This window comes from Ips typographus, linkage group LG4, assembly GCF_016097725.1.
Source record: "Ips typographus isolate SLU linkage group LG4, UJ_Ityp_2.0, whole genome shotgun sequence".
Lineage (NCBI taxonomy): Eukaryota > Metazoa > Arthropoda > Insecta > Coleoptera > Curculionidae > Ips > Ips typographus.
In genome coordinates this window covers 3,570,468-3,591,909 of record NC_138425.1, presented here as the reverse complement: position 1 = coordinate 3,591,909, position 21,442 = coordinate 3,570,468, and the positions used below count along the sequence as shown (strand labels likewise).

Here is a 21,442-nt window from a genome sequence, read left to right as displayed (position 1 = left end):
TTTTCACTTTATAATGATTGTGACTGACACTAACTCAACAAATCAAAATTTGTCTATCAATAATATACGCGTGTGTTTACAGTCCCGATACCTGCCATTTTCTCAGATTGTAGCATATCTAACGATTTAAAGGAAGATGCTAACCAAATTCGATGGCACTATATTGGTTTAATACGTGATATATGATACACAGTCAAAAGAACTTTCTGTATACAAGTCGTAAGAGATTGTCAAACTTATGAAAGTGAATACAGTAAAAGAGCTTTAGATGTTACTATGTCGATGCAACACAAGGGATACTAGGTATCCACCTACTTCTCCCGACTTAATTCTACTGGATTACTTTGTATGGAGAAGGGTCCCTACTGAAGTTCTAAAGTTTAAAAGATAAAAATCTTGAATATTAACTAAACAAGGAAAAGATCAAATCATCGCAGGTTAATTAACTTTGCATAGCGTAAAGATCAACTGAAGTTAACTTTTTAATATTGAGGATTTATTTCTATTATATCATGGTTGTCAATATTTTTCTTTAATCACAACTGCCCAATCCAGAAAAACTTCCTTGAATACACCTTATAAATGACGTGAGTTTCACAAACCAAATTAGCCAATTAGTATTTGAACTCCAGTTAACGTATAATCTAGGATTAAGGTATTGATAAAATCCGTCTCACGGTTTAACTGAGTTTAGGAAACAAATGCTCCTTGTTCCATCTGCAAGATTTCTCAGTAGCTGAGTAGTTCGTGTTCTTAGGTACTTAGTCTAAAACGATCCTGTCAGTATTATCTTCTTCTTGTAAAAAAGCAACATTAAAGCTCTTATATTTCGTATAATACAACCTGATACATTTAGCAGGTACATGACATACACGGTTTTTGAGTGTGCTTAACTGAAAAAACACGTAAAATTGCCAAATAAAGTGAGTCATTAAAAATAAATCGAGAGCATCAGCAAAGCCAACAGCCTTTTAATGTTAATGCATTCGAAACGACTTCTCGTCGTAACGTTTTAGAGTCCTTTATGAAGAAGGATCGAATCTAAACTTTTACTGTTACGATCCTATTTGGACCGTATTCGGATTAGGTTATTCAAACTGCTTTATTGGCTCTTAATATGCAGGACGAAACTGGAAAAAAAAATTCAGTGCATCAGCACAAAAAATATAATATTAAGAACTAACCATTTGCCTACCGTCGTCAGATCCCAAAAAAATGGCGTCCGCCATTTATCCGTAATGGAATTCTTTTGTGCTCTTTCGGATGGGATTATCTTTTTATTTTCTCCCATCAGAGCTATGGTTAACGGAGATGATTAACGATATTTTAAGCAGAAATGGAAAGAATGAAATAATAAAGGAACCCGTTTAGTTCTACACAATACGTTTATACATGCAAGTAGAGTAAGGGTAATTTGTCTCAGGACTTTGCAATTAGGGATATTTCAGGTTGAACCCATGATTGTATTTGCGGAAATTCAAATTTATTAATGGAACATATGGGTCGTTTAATGTCCAATTCCCTTTGCGTTGGTCTGCGTAAATTTGCTATAATCACTTTAGCATAACACCAGGAATGTCAACTCCGAGATAAGTTAAACAATTAGTACAATTAAAGTCCGAATGATAGGTCTCAAACTTGAGTGTGATAATTGTGAAATATCTAAAAGAACTAGTATAAGTTAGACAGTTTTAAAACTACGGCCACCATTACTCAATATTCAGGGACCTAATATTGATTCGATGCAGCATTTGCTTAAATTCGATATGTAAGTTTTGCTACCGCCATCGCTAGTAACTGTAATATTAATGCAGCTTAAACACACTTAGCGAAGAAACTTCGAGGGCAATACATAGTACAAAGTCTGACCAGGGTTGCGATTGGGGTCCCTTCTAAATCCGTGTTCCTTCCGAACTCTATTAGACGTATTCCAATTTCGCTAAGCTACATTAAAGCGTGTTCCCTTGTCACTATCCTGAATGGAAGCGAGGCTTTGTGTAAAGAAGGACGAGCCCCTAGTTAAATGATGTGTGTCAGTGCTAAGACGAGATCTTATCAACGTTAAAGGTATGGATATTTCCATATTAGTGAGCCAGAAATATTAAATGTATCTGACCAATTTTTTGAGTTTAGTTAACAAAAATAATTACTAGTAAAAGCTATTATTTAGAATAATTTGTAAAAAAATTGACGATAGACAGGGACCTTTATAAGCAATACTCATAACCAACCATCGATCTACGAAGCAACAAATTGCAAGCACAAAAATGTTAATATATTACTCGATAGTCTTTAATTTGCTAATGAGACAATTACTGAATGCGAAAATGCAGCAAAAGGGAACGTTGAATTTTACAAAGATTTTAACAAGAATTCGTAGTAAACTATGCTCTGAGAATATTTGTCAGCAGAATAGTTGTTCTAAAAGGAATATAGTCAAATTGAGCAAAAATCCCTTATTAAAAGCAACGTCAAACAACAAACTGGATTTTTTTTACAAAAGGAATTTTATGATGAACTATTTGTGATATGTTGTGGAGATATAAATATGTAAGAACAGAGGGCCGCTAATGCCCTCTGTTCAGCATTAGGGCAAATTACGTTGCCCTAATGCTGATGCAGTTTTGTCATGGTGACTTTAAGGTCTGAATAAGACAGAAACATATTGCGTACGCTACAATTGCATTTCCAAACTGAGCTTAAGAAACTATTTTCTTTTCTTTGGGTGCAATATTATCACTCAATATGGTGAAAATATGCTAAATGTTGACAATCACTACATATACTACCATGTGCATGGGAGTCAATATTTGTTCAGTCCCTGATATTTTTGAGCCTACACTGCTTTTTCTTTTCTTCCATTCATCTGTAAGAATTCATACGTGGCATTGCAAAATATGTGGCCATTACTCAGATGGAAGGTATCTTGAGCTGTCTTCTGTAAACCCACAACTCAAAGGGCTTAAGTTTGTTAAAAGTAGTAGATGTAACAGACAACAGATAAAATATGGTGTTTATTTCCAAAAAGCATATGGACACAAAAGGACTTAAATTATGCTTACATACTTTTTATGTTTTGGAAACATAGACCAGCCAAAGTTCATCAAATCGTCACAACCAGAACCGACTCCAGAATGTACAACAGCAAAGGAAGGGATTGTCAACCAGGAACCAGAAATTTTACCCAAGATTAATAAAGAAGAAACCAAAGCAGCACCTCAGAGAGCAAAGAACATTAAAGTTCCTGAAAAGGACAATATAGTGATCGATGCTATTAAAGTTGAGGAGATAGCCTGCTTAATAGAATTATGGAGCTTTTGAATATGTGCTTTAAAATAAATATTGGAAAGCTCAAGCAAACAACGCTACAAAAAAGGAGACATAGCAGATTTAGAAAATTATAGACCTTATAGAAGGAGAAGAAGGGCTGTTATCATGATTAGCTTTTTCAACGTAGTTTCTGTAGTCTGTGTATCGATGTAAAGGGTGTAATATTATGATACAGTGCGATGTGAACTTGTGTAGTTTCCTTCTAGACGCCAGTACATTTTACCAGAATAATGTAAAAAGCAGACTAAAACAGATCCACTGAAAAGAATTATAATGCATTCTTTATCATTGATACAGCATTAACAATCTTATTTGATTGGAAGTTTATTAGATACACACAGAATCTGTAGAAAAACTACTCCACTGAAATGTTCTCGTCTGTCGTTTGCTGTGTACCTTACTCGAAGGACAGACAAATACACAAGAACTTAAATTGTATCACCGTCACTTGTCAGTCAACACATCGCAATTCCAACTTTTTCTAATTAAAGCCGAAACTAAGCTCGGAGGACGACGAGAAAAAGTGACTAAATATTTTCCTGTCCTGAAATTAAATCCGCGTACTGTGTTGGAGAAAACATACGCAAAAATAACGGGCGTTTTAATTAATATGGGAAACACACCGGCAAAATAAATAGTGCACTTGCCAGCAAAAACACTCTTCTTTGACGTGATTTGTTAAAGGGCGTAATTTAGTTCGGAAACGGCGCTTCTGATAAATACGACCTGTGCAGGACCATCTGTGTTTTAATACGGCCTCGCGCTTTTTGAAATAATACCCTTTAAACACAGAAAAAAAGCCTGTAAGCAGTTCCGTAAAAAAAGGATTTAATAACGTTAATTAAAAGTGACTGGATGTTAAAGAAGTGAAACCGAAAAATTGCCACCAAATCTTCTTAGCATCGTTATGGTTGAGAAAATGTTAAAGTTTCTGTTTTGTTGGAAATTTATTTCTTTTAATAACGTCTAAGTGGTACATTTTCAAGTTTTTTGGCCAAAAAAACCTTTTTAATATAAAAATTTTCTTTCATCTACCTTCATTTTACTTTAACCATTTTCAGTTAATTAAGGGCAGATTTGATTTCATTCAAACTTTCCTCCCACTGCGTTAAGCAAAGTTCGAAATTAATACACCGCCACAGGGTGGAAATAAGAATGAAACTCCAAATACAGACGAATTTAATTGCCTTTAATAAACATTAAGCGAAGTTAGAAAGGACTTTTTTCCTTTAGGGGGGCATCAGAACGAGGGAAAAAAATTCAGCGTTACGGGATTTTTGAAAGCTTTGCATTTATTTAAGTTGTGACTGATTTATTGATGACTGTAATGTTATTTAACAAGCCAAATAAATAGAACAAAAATTTCGATGGAAAAGCTTTCGAGCTAAGCTTCTTAAATTCCTTGAATTAAAATCAGTTCCGGTTTGCTGAGCGGAACGTGCTTGCTTTAAATGGGATAATGCGATTTTCAGTTCATTATTAAAAGATAGAATTGCCAATAAGTGAGTTAAAAGAAGGGCACATAAAAGGTTTCCGAATGGAAGTTATTTCGGTTTGATAGTCTGAATATGAAATATGAAACACGAAGGCGTAGAATTAAGTAATGAGTATTCAGAAGAAGCGACTTCAAATCAATTCTGTCTAAAATTTAAGATGTATTAAGTGTAAAGAGCATGCTGATGTTTTCTTCAGTCGATTATTTCAGCATAAGAAGAATCAGGAAGTGTGTTGATTTGAAATTTATTCTCCTTTCAAAAGAACGACTTGGAATAGACAGAAAACTCTGTGACAATCATGCAGGCAGCTCAGTCGTTGTTAATTTGTTCTGCTAATCCGAATTGAGGAAACGTCAAAGATACCATCACAACACCTAAGAAAGTGTTAGCAGATGAATCACGTTACCTCACTTGACAAAGCGTAAATGGGGAAAACAACAACACAATGAATAATTAACAAAAATTCCCAAAGAGAGTAGAGGAGAAAATGAGAAAAAAATGCAAAACAGAATACTATGCCAGAAGCTTAAGGGCATTTTTAAAATGAAGAATAAAGGAAGTTAAAAGTAAAAGAGATTTTTTTGATCCACCAAAACCATTTATGCAAGCTAGGACCTTAAAGCAAATGCCTCTGGCATTCCAGCCTAATTCCCTACATTGTGACCAGACCAGTACATAGAACATGTTTATTTTTCCTGTATAACAACAAAATTCTTCTCTTGTTTTTCTTCGGATTACTCAAGTTCCACACCCTTAACCATCTATCAATTACAAACAGACTCTCCGCTCACCAGAACCAGAACTGGTCCTTGGGGGTCAGATCATTCTCTTTCATCCACTTCGTATATCTTCTCCAGTTATTCACTCAACCAGAGCGTTGGTCCCAAACTGGAACTTTGTGGGTATTTACGTATGAGCTATTTTTTATTTATACCACACTTTACTACTAATATTTATCTCTCCCAAAGTTCCAAACAATTTTGCTTAGTTCCTGTACCAGTCTGCTGCCCATCCTAGCTCTAAGAGTTGCTAGGCAGAGTAGATCTCAATCACTTTCACTAGTACTTCTGTCACTTTCTTTGCTATAGCATAGCTTCCCAGCTCTTACATACTACTATCACTCTTTCTATTCATCCATACTAAAACGTGGGGTACCATCAGTAGCTGTTTGCTCTATCTCCTACTTCTCTTTGAAAATATTTTGCTTCGTTTCTAGTCTCATATGTTGAGCCTCTCTCTCATGTACTTCCAACTGTCCAAACCCTATACGAGAAGTTTTCATTTGTGAGCTCCTCTGTTTCTGGTTCCCTGGACATCCTTTATTCTTGGTAAACAGTTTTAAAAGTCCTATCTTACCTCTTAATATATCATCTTACATTCTCCCCTATTCCATAACTTTTTTCTCAATAATTTGACCTCTTGGTCCCGCTATTCGCTCACTCTACCGTCTTCAACTTTTATCTTTATCAGTAACTTGCAGGCTGTTTTATGCCACTCTTTTTTCCTTTTCGTATTCTTCCACTTTCATATTCCAATACTTCCTTCCATTTCACCGCTTTTCATTCAGACTTTATTAGATATTTTCTATTTCTAGCTCAACATATTCTTAAAAAGTCCAATATCCATTCCTCGTTCCTTCTCTGGACCAGGAATGGTTCAAAGAATCGTTTCCTTCTCAGGAATGCAAAATCAAGTCAAAAAGGTTAAAACTTGGCAGTCGTCGTTATCTATCAGAAAAAGATTTCACTGTTCGTCTTTTCTAAGAGGAATTCCACCACCATAGAAGAAATATGAACTACATAGAAAAAACAGCTAAATATCATCAGATGAGTTAATATCAAACCCTAAGTCACAAAGTCTGTGTAAAGGAAAGAAAGTTAGAGTGTCTAACTATCTGAAATAATTTCAGCAAAGATAAAAAAAACAAAACATGATTGGTGGGGATGTTAAGAACCAAAAATCGGGATAAGCGGTTTTCCTCAAGAAAGTAACGTAAAAAGGCATAAGGATGATAATCGGCCGTGTTTTTACTTATTGCTTTCTTCTTCTTCCGCTGCTATCCATTAATGGATGTTTGCGATCACTTCTGATCATTTTTTTCTATCTCTGGTTGTGTGAGTTAATTCTCCTGTGGTTCCTGTTCCTCTCCATTGTTTGATATTTTGGAGCCACGACATCTTCTTTCCGCCTATATTCCTTCTTCCCTTTATATTTCCTCTTTGGTTTTTCTTGCTGTCCACGAGACTTTCAAGATTCTTCGGTAAATCCACATTTCAAATGTTTCCAGCTTATTCAGTGGGTTAACCTTCAATGTCTAGCCTTCCATACCCTACAACAGTACGGGTCATTTGTGCTATTTTATGAATGTTATTGTGTGATTGAGGTCAAAGTCAGAGTTCGTAAAGACGTTTTTGAATCTCATGAATGAGTTCGCTTTTTCTATCCGGTTATTGATTTCTACGACTGAAGACCAGTCTTGCCATAAACAAGTCCTCAGATAATTAAACTTTTTACTGGCTCTATGTCTTTACTAATCTATGAGAGTTTTGCGTTCTGGAACTCTTAATTTGCGGGTGACTTCTAGGAATTTTGTAATTTTTATATTGATGTTAATTCCCATATGTCGACCGTGTATTGAATTATGTCCAGGAGCCTTTGGAGTTCATTCAGAGTGTCTGACTGTGTCTAACATGACTGTGTAATCTGCGTACTTTATATTGTTGGTTCATATGCTATTTACTTAACTAGGCTAACTGTTGTCCTTCAAGAGCTTCTTGGAAGACGTTTTCAGAGTTCTACAGAAGCGGGGATAGGACACATCCCTGTTTTACAACTTTAAGGATTTTACTACTACCTTCTTACTATTAATCTATAAAATGGTAATTGGCAGTCAGGGTCTCCAATTATCAAGAAATGTCATCTCGGCATTTTCAAAGTTTAACTTCTTTTTTCTTCTTATTACTTTCTAAAGCGCAGTTTCGTTTTCGAGGCTAAATAGGGAGGAATGTGCAGTTGGCTCAAAAGCATTTGACTAAAACATACTGTTAAGTATATTGAGCTCCTACAAAATATAGAGACAAAATGCTTATGAGTACTCATGTATTTAAAATAATTATAGAAAACAGAATGACTCTATTTTTGAGATGTGGTATTACATATATAATTTACAGCTTACGTCCAGTCAATTCTTTCATCTGTCAATGAATTCACAATAAAAAAACCCTAACAATCTTCATTACACCCTCGTCCAAAGGAAAAACTATCCTTTCAGACAGATTAGGCTGGCGCGTTTCCAGAAATTTGCGTTATCTGAAACTCTTTAAGGCAACACCAGATTATTTAACACTCGTAAGATTTGGAATCTAAAAGGGAAAGAAATCAAATATTCCCGACGCATTTCTTAGGCCCTTTCTTAAACCTCAACGAGACCGCATCGCGGAGGGTGGCCGGATAGAATCTTGTCGACCCGGCAATAATTGGGGGTTTGTTAGGGATTTCATTGGGCGTGTAAATAGATTACGGGGCCGATGGAAGAAAGGGACGATAAATAGCGCTAATAAAGTTGGAAATGGTGGGGAATAGGCTAGCGCTTTGCTAGTCATCTTTTTTATTGTGGCGTTTTAGTGGCTCAGGTGGAGAACTGTTCAGTTTTTATATTGCTGGTTTTCGCTTGTAAAAGTTTATTTAGAAACCATGTATGTGCTAGTTTTATTAGGTCACATTAAAAACACTTGGTAACCTTTGTCGATCTAAGAGAGCAATCAAAAACACATTATACGTTAATATAATTAAAGTATAATACGTACTGTAAACGCATCCTGTTACTTGGTAGTATGATTTATACGTTAATAGCCTCATGTAGGAAGAGATTTTGATGCTAGATCCACATGTGCAGTACTTGTCTTGTTATTGGTCAAAAAAGCAGCAGTGTATTTGAACGTAATAACTCAATTATCTCGTAAACGAAGTTTCACATCAGAATTTTATATTTCTTTTCCAACTTGAACAAGCAGAAAAGTCATTTTTAAATAATTAGTTACTTTTGCAAACAAATATTGAGTCTATTAACAGAGTCAATGCCTTTTGACATAAATAACTGTAAACAAATCAAAATTATGTACAAGTAAAGTCTAATTTAAGATGCAACAAATCAAGTTAATGGGAATAATAAATCATTAGTCAAATCGAGGCTAATTACTACCCATATTCCTTAGAGGAGAAAAACCCTCAGCAATTTGTCAGAATCTCTGAATAAAAAAAGTGTAACACATAAATCTTTTAGCACGACAGGTTGCGTCCTGCATAATCGAACACACCAGACCCACATCCAGACTGTGTTGATTATGAGAACCACGTAGGGCTGATATGCTCCCGATAATGTCTCGGACTACTTTATGGGGTTTGCGTTCAATTTACGACCTTCTGGATGCCAGAGTTGGCCCCCAAAATACGTGAGCAAACTCCTGCTTTGGGTCTTATTAAGTACGCGCGTACTCCCCTTTAGATAAGTATATTTAGGATGTTATACATTGTCATAGGTCATTTTGAGGCTTCCAGGCCTGCTCAAATTATCTTAATTTCAACTATATGAGAAACCATGCAAATGTTAACAGAGGAAACCTCTTCCATTCTCTATTGTTTTCCATTTACATACGAACGTAAACAGGATAAAAGTGGAAAGAATAGCTGCGACGCGAAGCTTTTAGAGCTTGAGCTTGCTACGTCCGGTGGCTTTAGATTACAAATAGGGTTAAGCTAGATGTATATCTAGAGAGTTTAACGGGGGTAGTTTTATGCCAGGCTTGTTTACTTAGTCAACACGTTTGTCGGTGTAAATTCAGACGGTTTTTACGACCGTGGCGTCTGAATGTTTTGTTTTAGGAAATAATCTTGCTTGCAAACGAAATCGAAAAGTTATGTTGTCTTTTCAAGCAGTATCAGGAATAAATAAATAAAACAAACCGTACAAATTTGTCTTTATCAAGAACAATTATTTTTTAAAACGAATAATTTGCCATCAAAATATAATAGTAATAATTATGTTAGAAGAAATCATACATTAATACAAGCAACATATTTCTTTTAAAGTGCAAAAATTACTGTTGATCTCATGATGTTAACTACATTAGGAAATAAAAGTAGGTAATTCAAAACATATCTAAGATGTAATATTTTCTGATGAACTTAATGCGGTTAGCAAAACGCACGGAGAAAGATAAGAGAGATTCATTAAATGATATAGCTATAAAATGTTACTGTAAAGGTGATCTATTCTAAAACTTTGCTTTTATACAGATTTTCTGGCGTGAGGTAAGTATTTATGTAATTTATTGTTTAAGTATAGGGTGTGAATGTTAAGAATATTCACCTAGAAGTTACATTACCATTTATTCCTTATGTAGTAGCAGGGGCAAGTAATAGAGCAAATACATAGATATCTAATTGTCTAAAATATGTCACCATAAAGCCATAAAGCTTTTATACAGGGTGTCAAAGTTGAAAAATCTAGTTTTTTGTAAATATCTCCGAATCCAACAGTTTCAAAATACTACAATCTTTCTTTACACTCTGTGATACCAATGCCGAAACACCCTGTATATTAGGTAAATCAGACATAATTTCTGATGAACGAGAATTTATATAGTTTTTATTGAGGTTTTACAAACTATCCACTTTGCTGAGATCTACAGAAATGCTGCACATGTGGACTTACCCAGGACAGAAGGCAGATATGTCTGTCTTTTAGTTCTAGTTTTAGATCAATCTTCTTTATAAAAAAAGAGAAGAGAGCTATCACCTCTATCAAACTGGACATTCTTGTTAAGAAATTGCATAATAATAAATGTGGCTAAAGCATCTGATTACAATATCATGAAAAAGGAAGAGGAGAAGAAGCTCAAATAGAAGTACAAAGATTGTGGAATATGAAGATATCCCATAATACCTGTGAAACCATCAGGGACATCACCGGAAACCACAACTTGCAAACGATGCAAAGGGCAGTTTTGTTGAGTAATTTGCATATTGTTAGGAAAGTGCTATAAAGTACTGCTTCAAGCAGGATTCACCTAATACACACGGTGTGTCCATATGCTACCATAGAAAACTATTTGATACCAAGAGAAATAATAATATTTCCTAAAAATCCATCAAGTTTCTGAAAATTCAAATCATTGCTATGATGTAAAACAACTTGGATCTCAGTCTCATGATTTTACCTCTCTAGAACTAGTTACAAGCATTATTATAATAACAGAGTACAAAAAAAAATTTTTTTAACAGAAAGTAGAAAACCCACCTTAATTGTCTGTATAAATAATCTCTATATGCCTTGGAAAAAGACATTATATTATATTTAATGAGAAAGCACAGTTTGCAAAAGCCATGTATTTCACAGACGTGGACTTCATACCTTATTACTCTTTGTACAGTGCAAGCGAGAGGGATAATTAAGTTTGCACTTTAGATTAACTTTCCACCTTTATTCAGAATAAAGTATAAGGAAGCAAGATGTGAACGAATCAAACAAGACAATACTGTGTTTGTTCTTCCTAAATATTAGATAAAAAATTATTGATGGAGATCTTCATTTGAAAAGGAATCTCTGCAACAGAAAAAGTCGATTTTTTTAATTTTCTCGCTAAACAAGACCAATTTTCGAGTCGGTACCCTATTTATGTTTAACCTCGTAAACATCTAGGACGGTAACTGAAATTAAGAACCGAATTAGGTGTCAGGAAAGTGATAAAACCCAAGGTTTACGAAGATATCCACTCGGTCGGAGCACCGGCGACGAGATAAAGTGCATTCGCTGTAAATTTGTTTTAGCCTCTTCGTGGGATGCGCTTTTTCTTGTTGGCTCTTGGGGAAATTTTGCCCTAAACTCTTTAATATTCCAGCGCTCAGCTAATGTCGCTTAGTGCAAACGAGCCGCTTGCTAACTGGAACTATAATTTGCTCTTACCCGAATGGTGCACATATTTTACGTCGGCAACAATTTTCACAGACCAAAAATTTACCTCCCCAAAACACAAAATGTCGGAAGCATATGTGAAAATATTACTTACTAAACCCTATTTAAAAACTAGGAGGAGCGATTATGAGGTTGGCAATAGTGGTGAAATGTGATTGGTCAGTTGGTGAAATCCTAAAAAAACACGTTTTCAAAAAGTTGCCAGGTTCTTCAGATTTTCTATTCAACATGGATTTGCTGATCTCAACGAACGAACAGAGTTTTCTCTTTGAGAGAAAATTCAACTTATAAACCTATTGAATTTTAGCATATTTTTTTACATTTATAGCTTTGTAAGGTGATGGTATTTGACAAGTTGCAGCATTTTGATATATGGAACTAGGTTCAAAGACAACAGTAAAATTTAATGTAAAATTTGACAGATTGTACTAGTTTTAAGAAAGTTTCATCATTTTATAGCTTCATGGCAAAAATTTCGATAGTTTTCAAGTTTGTGACAGAAGGAAATATGCTCAAAATTGAGTTGACTCGTTTGTTACGGATTAAATTGTGTCTGAAACATTCATATTTTCAAAATTGTATTCATAGACCTATAAGCATTAAATATGACTCACACCGCCTTTAAGCAATGGTTTATAGTTTGATAGCTTTATGGAATTGTATTCGACAGTTAGCACCATTGTGACATATCGAAATATATCCACAATAGACATGAAACTATACACTGCATAATCATAATTTAGACTGATTGTATTGCTTTTAAAAAGTTTTGTAGTTTTATAGCTTCATGGAGTGTATTTGACAGCTTTCAAGTATGACAGATTGAAAGGTGATTCCAATAAACAGATACCCGTCACAACCGTCCAATTTATTTTTCTGACCCTTTTTAGAGACAAATATTTTTGTTGCTTTAACGAATATTTTAAATGGAAAGCTGTATTAGTATTTAACCATGTTTGAAAAAAATTTAAAGTTTTCTTACTAAAGTTCTAACCCAATTTTGTCCTACCAACAGCTGGCGAGGACAGTTTCATCTGTAAAGTTTGACACAACCGTGAGTGTTTTATGTAATTAATAGTAAAGGTTGGTTGGCAAAAGATTCACTTACTATATTAAAAGAACCTTGGTAGAATTAGCAAGAATAACTCTGGTAGAAAGTTAGACAGTTTCGGTCAATCTGATGCATGAAATTTCCTTTAAACATCGAAGTCTTGAGTTAAAGAGAATTTGGGAATCTTTCTACTCATCTAAAAGTGTTAATTCCTGTAGAAGCTACAATAAGTCTAGTAGCTGAACTAAAATAGGCACACGTATAGTAGTATAGCAGCAGTTCATAGTACTCCACCCTGTATTACTTAAAACATTACATAATTCATCATATTTAGTAGGTTTCAAGGAAAATTTATTCCCCAAATTACTGTTACTTAAATACTAACAACCTATATGTGAGCTTCCTTCATACGTTTAGAGGGTAAACAAGTTAAACCGGTTGCTTTTCAAGTAATAAATTCCCTATTTATGGTTATTTAATTTAGGTAAGAGCAGCTGAAAAAGAGTAAATAGGAACAGGTGGTAAATGGATCAATCAATCTCGGTCCCAGCCATGGCAGACATCCTTTTAGGGTAATGGCATTTATTTATTCTTCTTGGTGCCTCAACATGCTGTAAATTTATAGCCTGTTTAGCTAGAATTTTGTTCCAAGTAAGGTGGTCTCACATGAAATTTTAATTTTTTAACATCGAGAACGAATTTGCTGCATCACTGCAGCACAAGATTTTACTAATAGAAATGTCATTATGTTGTCGAGGAAACCCAAAACACGTGACGACGTCAGCAGGAATGCTGAGATAGTTGGCCCGTATTCAACGACGCCAATTATAAAATCAAACGCTTTCTGAAATAGATATTTTGTTTATTTTTAACTAAACGGCGTTTTATCATTTATTTTTTCAAAATTTTATTAAATGACATATTTTACTGGCAACCTGTGAACGTGGGTATGGAGATTCAATGTCAGTTAAGTGAAATTTTAATAAAATTAGTAGGTTTATATTTGTAATTTTCAATTTCAACCACGAATCTAAAATAGATATAGAGTTTGATACAGAAGGAAGGAAGAAAAGCTCTAAAAGACGTTTTAAATTCACTTTAAGTATCTTTGGTATTCTGAAACATTGTTATTTTTCAGTTTGTTGATTGCCACTATTACTTCTTGTAGGATTGGATTCGCTACTGCTCTGTCTGCTATGTTCTGCTCACTGTAGTTATGCCGTTGTCTGCATTGGGAAGGTTGCTGAAATACTCTTTCCATGTTTTATAGTATGTTATTATTCGTCCTCATAATTTTTTAGGATATTGCTTGTTATATCCTTTCTTCATAGGTAATTGCATTCGTTTATTCGGCGGCCGCTCCTTTGTTGTTCTTTATAAGGCCCTTTACCTCCTTTCTGAATGTGTAGTACCTACTCCAAGGTACTTGATTTCGGAAGGGAAACTTAACTTAATATTGAATAATGTGGGTGCTGGTAGCGGTCGCCGTTTTCTCTTTCTTGTGAAAAGGACCATTTCGGTCTTCTTGGGGTTAATAGCCAGAGTATATTCAGTGCACCATTTTCATATGATTTGCCTGTTTGCAGAATGACTACGTCGTCTGCGTATGCTATTGTGCGGTGGTTGTGGTTTTCAAGGAGGAAACTGAGGCTATTCAGAATCATGTTCCATAGTAGAAATGATAACACCCACCCCTCCCTTGTACATCCTGTACACTTATCTGTATGATTCTTTTAGAAAGCATCTTGAATATTAACCCGGTTACTCTTTCTGGAGTGTTCCTCCCAGCTAGCAAATGGTTAATTTGATTGAAGGTTGTTTTGTCAAATGCCCCTTCAATAAATATACCAAGGGTGGCTAATGCTCTGCTATTTGCTAGATTGTTCTACTACCACTGCACCCAAGGTATTTCTCTGTTGTGTTCAAACTACAGCTTATTATTTAAATGCGTAATCTCCAAATCCCAGAATATGTGGCAAACCTTTACTTTTTCCAACCACATGAATAACGTATAACTTTCATACTAGAAAGCCCAATATTGAACATGAAATAACTTCACACACTATGATGTACCCCCTCATTTTATAATTGAGATGACAGTGCTATCTGAATCATTCTTTTCTGACAGATGAATAAAAATTGTTATTAAAATAAATACAATAGGTCTCTGCAGTTGCTACTACTTCAATATGGATCCATTTATAAATATTAAAATCCTGCTGGAAATGTTTACTCCATGAGATAATAAACCTAATGTTGGTCATTTGTGAAACCAGAATATGTAATAATTTTATTATGTTTTGTTAGAAAAAAATTTTTACATAAAAATAGATTCTGCTTTTACACTTCATTCTTCTCTATTATGATATTTTTTCTGGTGTATCTAAACACATTCTAAATGAAATGAAGCTAATAAGTTAATTCCATTAACGCCGTTTACCCGAGTCATTACGGCGGGCCACAATAAGATTCAGGGACAATACAAAGGTTAAAGGTCTCATTTGCAAGTCAATGTAAGGCACATTTTTATTTCTGAATTTGCATATAGATTTGGCGGAATAAAGCCGAGCCAGTTCTTGGCTATATTTAGATTATCTGTCTGCAATCGCTGCATCATATTATACTAGACTTACCTTGGTAAGGTGCGTATATATTTAAATATAAACAGTCTTCGTCCTCGTGCATCAGATACTGTTTTAGGCGATGCACGTAGTTTTTACGTTGAGTAGACATGGACGACTCGTCAGGAAACATTTGAGGGCAAACTGGTCCGAAATCGGTCATGTGGCGGACTTTTGTCCATGTGGAAAAGGTACTTCTTGGAGGCATAAATCTGAGCAAAATTTCATTTAATAATACTGTCTTTATAGGGTGTCTCAACAGTAGAAGTCATTACCTCATTTGCTTTGAAAAGTAAGAAATACAAAGAAAATGCACCGCCAGTTTTCCATTCGCCATGGAATGGAATTATTCTTGATAACGAAAGGCCATTAAAATGATATACCTATCAAGTTCCTATGCCTACTATCTTACGGATTTCAACAAAAAAAAAACACAACCAATTTGTGGAAAAATTGTGCTATTACGGCAAAAATACAAAATTGACACAATAATAAAAATTGAATTACAATACTTTAAGGCACAAGAAAAAGAACAAAAATTATGAAGAAGAAGCTAAAAAGGCAAAATGAATAAGAAGACAGAGAATAAAAAGAACATGAGAAACTAGATGGCAGAAAAAGAGAAAAAAAATGAGAAAAAGCCAACAAGAAAGAAAAAAATAAAGAGAAGAAAACAAAAGAAGAATAAAAGGATAGTTCCTTTTTTAACAACCCATAACTCGGATATTTTGACCGTTAAAGGATGGTTCAATATATCAATTTTTAGGCTTTCAAATACTCTTTTACTACCCTGTCTGTAGTAAAAATGTCAAATACATATCTGCATTATTAAGCAAAAATTCAGAGTGGTCATATTTGACACTTTCCAATTTAACACCATATCTTCGTTGTTTTGACGGTTGTTTCAATGTTCCAATATTTTGTTTGTGTTTGATCCATCTTTGACCACCCTATATAGTGTCTTTAGTGAAAATGTTGTATAACTGAATTATTTAGCAATAAATACAGTGGGTTGAATTTGTAATTATCCACTTTACTCACACAATATACAAATTTGTAACCGTTAAAATCCTCTATTGACCACCCGGTTTAATGTATGTAGTAAAAATGTCAAATAACTCAGTTATTCACCCCATTCATACTGACATGGACAACAAAGATTGGAAAAAAAAGAAGAAAAAAAGACGCAAATCAAGCAAAAAACAAATAAAATAAAGATCAAGAACAAGAAGACAAAACAAAGAAAGAAACAGATGAAAGGGGAAAGGAAAAAGAGGAAAGGAAAAAAGAATGAAATGTAGCAAAATCTCGGAAACTATTAGCAAAAAATTTGTAGAAATAGATTGCAATTCTGAATTTATAAAAATGTATAGGGTGTTAAGATTGGATTAGGGTACTTTTGACCTAAATGGCCTCCTCAGGAAGATATTCTTTAAAACTGTGTCAAAGCACAAAACATTTGTTGTATTTCTTGAAGCAAATAAGGTAATAAACACTATTGTTGGGACACCCTGTAAATCAAAAATAGTTCTTACCTAAAATCGCCAACAGGGGGAGCTGCATAAGGAATTCCTCTGTACACTTCTACAGGTGTGAGGGTGTGGTTTCTAAGCTGAACTATATTTCCTTGGATATAACCTTGTTTTTTCAGGTACACTTTTCGAGTGCTCATTGTGTGATAATAGTAGTCACTCGGTTTTGCTGAGGCAGTCACATAGCACAACGTAATAACTATGGTCATTGATTTTGTGATATAGCACATTATGAAGAAATTTTGCTACTGAATTAATTTAAGCTCTACAAGTTGAGGAACAGAGATATTTTTTAACAGTTCATAGTTATCTACACTACAATCGAAGAATATGAAATGTTTGGCATAATAAGCCTACTGAAATCTAAAATTAGTGTCGAGGTTTATGGCAGAGCCAATTATTCCCATTAGCTTAAATTCGTTCTCCAGCTTCGATCAGCTGAACACAAAAAAACGATTTTCTCCTATGTGTTTACTTTAGTTTCGTTTCTAATTGATGTTGTACGCCACTGGCACGGCTCATAAATTTTAATGTCTGTAATAATACATGCAACGGTTTTTCAGTGACGGTTGACCTGGCGATAAACTTTTGCAAAGTGTCAGCTTTTCCGACCTGAAAAAGAACGTAGGAGTTAGTTTTTTTTTTCATTTCTGTTTGCCAATATCTAAAATTTGTTTAAAATACACAAGGTCGTATCGTTACAAACATGTTTTTAGTCTTTATAATCTCTTTATCCATTACTCAGCAGGGTATTATGCATATTTCCCATTCTTGAATATCGCCGACAGTGGTATGTGTTTTCATAGTTAATTCTGCTAAATAAAATGTTACATTACTACGAGAATACAATTTTTGAAATAAATTGATGCTCTTCCATCTTTTCTATGCGAAATATAAGCCAGCTGTGCAACAAATAAACTGTGTGTACTCATCATAAGTAACAAGACGAAATGAAATGTTTTAAATTCTGGAACATATTAGATGAAATTAATCATATTTAAGTAAACTGCTGGTCAAACTGCACGTTTGAAATAGTTTTAGAATCTCTTATCCCAGTAATAATCTTGGTATGCTTTTAATTTAGGACAGCAAAAATAAGATGATATACGTAATCCACTGATTAGATTTAAGTGCTGATCTTTTCTCTAGGCTCTTTACATATAAAAATTGTACAACTGGATGGGAAAGTATCAGTAGTAGGTAGAAAAATATCCAATTTGAGCTACGCTGACGACACAACTCTTTTGGCACAATCAGATGTAGAGTTGTTGCTCTAGTTCAAGAGGAAGAAATTAAGAGTCGAATCGCAATGGCAGAATCCTCAGTCACAAAACTTGAAAAGACCATCAAGGCAAAATAAAAACTAAACTACGACACATCATGTATTCATTCTCTTGAATTCTTCGGCGCAAGTTGCTAGATTCTACGCCATGTGTGAAGCCTTCGGTTGGTTGTGCCTCACTAGGATTTCAATTTGATCTATTCATCCCCTTGGGTGATCTTCCACGGGTTCATCTTCCCTCTACTTTCCCCTCTATCGTGGGTCGCTCCTATCAGTGTGTCCAAAATATCCCAGCATTGATTGATTGATTTTTTTGACTAGGGTTGACCAAATTTTGAGTTCTTTGATAACGGAGATGTTTGTTCGGTAGGCCGTCCATGGTATTCCTAGAATTCGTCGATATACCGACATTTCTCTGTTTTTCACCGTTCTTCAGAGTTCAGGTTTCGGAGGCATGGCAATAAGGAAGATTTAGTGTTTCGAGTGATTGCTGTATAACTCCATATTTTAGTCAAATCAAACATTTTCTCTTAAATAATCTGTAAAACAGTAATGTGATTTCATTGCAAACCAAAACCATTTTCTTGATAATGTACACATTGCATTCATTGCGCTTTGTGTCAGTTATTTTTAGAATATCGAATACTTACAAGCAATAGGTATAAAAATCACATAAATTTATTGTTCCTAAATATACGTTTTAAAGGAAAGCTAAACTTAGTACAAGTTCCAATTTTTATGACCTATGTATATTGTATGGACAAACTCTATTTTTATTATTTGATAGCGTCAAAATAGTAGGTTCTCGACCAGTTCAATGCATAAATTTACCAATCCAAAATTTGTACTCAATTGACTATGATAACTTGATTTGCAACAGTCTTCTTGATATAATTTAGTGCAAGGGAATATGGTCAATTAGTGGTAAAATCAACACTTTTTATTATATCAATGGTTCAATAGCAGCTTGTGAATATCATTTTAGATCTTTCATAAAGTCCGCTCGTTCAGTAAAAGGTTTTAATCGCCGTGGTTTCTGTTCAAGAAAGACATACTATAAAATGTAATACATTCGAGCTGAAGTTCACTACAGATGGTATAAAGTAACTCACGAAACAGCAACGTTTAGTAAATTACTCATCTTGCAATGTAAAAATCAAATTTGAATATAGTAGATAGCCAAAAGCTGCAGCCAGCAATTAAGTATTTAAATTATGTGAACCACAGAATTCCTCAATTTTTAGATAACGTTTTACTGAAGGAACTGGTCAGTATTTGGTGGCAACAAGATGGGAGTATCTTGGTTAGATGAACGGTGAATTAGACACTTAAGAATCCCAAACTTACATTAGAAATTTGATACAGGGAGATAGGAAGCAATTGGTTTTGTAAACTCTGCCACAAAATAATGTGAACAACAAGTTGGAAATTTGATTTCGTCATTTTATATTACGATTTATTCATTTTATAAAGAAATTTGCCAATTTCATCAGTAACAACAGTATTTTTTATTTTCATTGTTGACACACCCAATTTTGCAAAATTTATCAACATTGTCAAATAAAAAAACAGTGAGAATTTGTATTATACGATTGTGATTGTGTTTTGTGGTTTTGCAACATTACTAATTTAACCCTGAGAACTAATATTTGCTGGCAATTAGGCCATGAAATATAAACCTGAGTAAAAACATACAAATTATTCTCTGTGTATGGAAGAAACTGCTTTAATTGGCAAGTTTTGTTGGGCTGTTGTTTCATAATTAAAACACTACGCTACACTAAAATTAGGTTAGATTTTAAAAAAAAGTTAATATAGTAATTATTAGTTTATTTAAAATTTAAATAAAACTTTCTAATGCTTTTATGCGTTAGTTTAGGTGGTTTTAATTTACCTCAAATTAGAATTTGTACACAAATGACACTTCCAGTTTCACTGTTTTCACTTTAGTAAAAACTACGAACTAAAAAATTGCACATAACAAAACTAAAATCTGTTTCGAGCAATTGTTTGTTTTCAGAAAACATAAACAAAATAATGTTTTTATTACTCATCAAATCAGTTAAGTACCGTTTTTCACCGACAGAAAAACCTTCCAGATTTTCGCTCAAAGCGCCCGTACGTAAACTAAATTTAAATTTTGTCAATCCTGTCGAGATTTCCCTTGAATCCAATAGTTCAAGTTCGGCGATACGTACGTGCTATTCTTGACATCGCCTTAATGCAATTTTGCGTGAACAGTCGGTCGTAGATAAAACGTTTTCGAAAGTTAAAAATAACAATTTACACGTTAAAAAGGGGGTTTATAAATATCGGGCGTGCCTTTAGCTTGCTGGAATGGCTTTAGCTTCTACATGTCGCATTCCTGATGGGTGAATGTCTCTTCTTGTCTTGATGCTTATTAAGGTAGGAATTCTGCGTACTTGACAGGTTTAACATCAAACACTACATCAAAGAGGTAATGATCTGCCAGTATTATAACATGATTCCCATTTTTTTATTTGCCTGGAAAACCCACGGGAAAGTTTTTTTAAAGAATATTTGTAAACCAGAAAGATCAAAAGGAAATTTATTTACCTGATCGATTTTCTCATAAACTCATGTCTGATTTCGATTCCTGATAACTAGCAATGATTGCTTGACATCCACTGCTTAAGGATTTGCACTGCAAACAAAATTAAACTATATATCATCATCATCCTTATCAGCATTAAAAAAAAACACTAATAAACTTTATTTTGGAAGATGTTTAAGTGCTCTAAAAGGCCTTCCAAAAATGCCATTATACGTAGCAGTGCCCAAATTAGAATAGCCAGTTCTACCCATTCTAAATAAAGAATTTTAGCAGTATTCCGCCTTTGAGCTTAAATTAGTCGACAGTTTCCGTCTTGTTGGAAATCGGATATATCTATGTTGAGAATTCCTGGAAAGGTATAAATGGAGTGTGGAATTTTGATTCAGAGTTTACTATTACAAAGCATCGATTCAACACATTGGGAGTATGGACTTTAAATTGAAAAGAACACGGAATGCTTATAGTGGTTTGGCAAGAGCATTTTGAATTATCATACATTAAAGACGATTTTAGCACTTGTAGTCAGTTTTTCGGTGTACACAATGTAACAGGAAATACGTAAATCATATAGATTGTATTATA

At 34.2% G+C, this 21,442-nt stretch overlaps 1 protein-coding gene and 1 long non-coding RNA gene across 3 annotated transcripts in view; both read right to left on the bottom strand.

Annotated features, from left to right (window-relative positions):
- The window catches only part of LOC145727829 (neuroligin-4, X-linked-like), a 39,200-nt gene extending 18,804 nt beyond the window's left edge, over nt 1-20,396 (bottom strand). Inside the window, exons 1-3 of one of the 2 annotated variants that reach the window (XM_081977663.1) lie at nt 20,180-20,396; nt 17,007-17,615; nt 15,484-15,683 (exon numbers count right to left, since the gene is read on the bottom strand). In XM_081977663.1, coding sequence (XP_081833789.1) covers nt 15,484-15,683; nt 17,007-17,233 — 427 coding nt within the window. In that variant the 5' untranslated portion in view covers nt 17,234-17,615; nt 20,180-20,396. Of the gene's footprint in view, nt 1-15,483; nt 15,684-17,006; nt 17,616-20,179 lie in introns of those variants that run through there. The other variant, XM_081977664.1, reaches the window with a different exon arrangement.
- LOC145727830 (uncharacterized) lies at nt 13,130-13,564 on the bottom strand. The gene is made up of 2 exons (XR_014177933.1): nt 13,517-13,564; nt 13,130-13,461 (listed from the first exon to the last, which is right to left on the bottom strand). It is a non-coding gene; the product is annotated as an uncharacterized LOC145727830 (long non-coding RNA).
- Nucleotides 20,397-21,442: the final 1,046 nt, after the last annotated feature.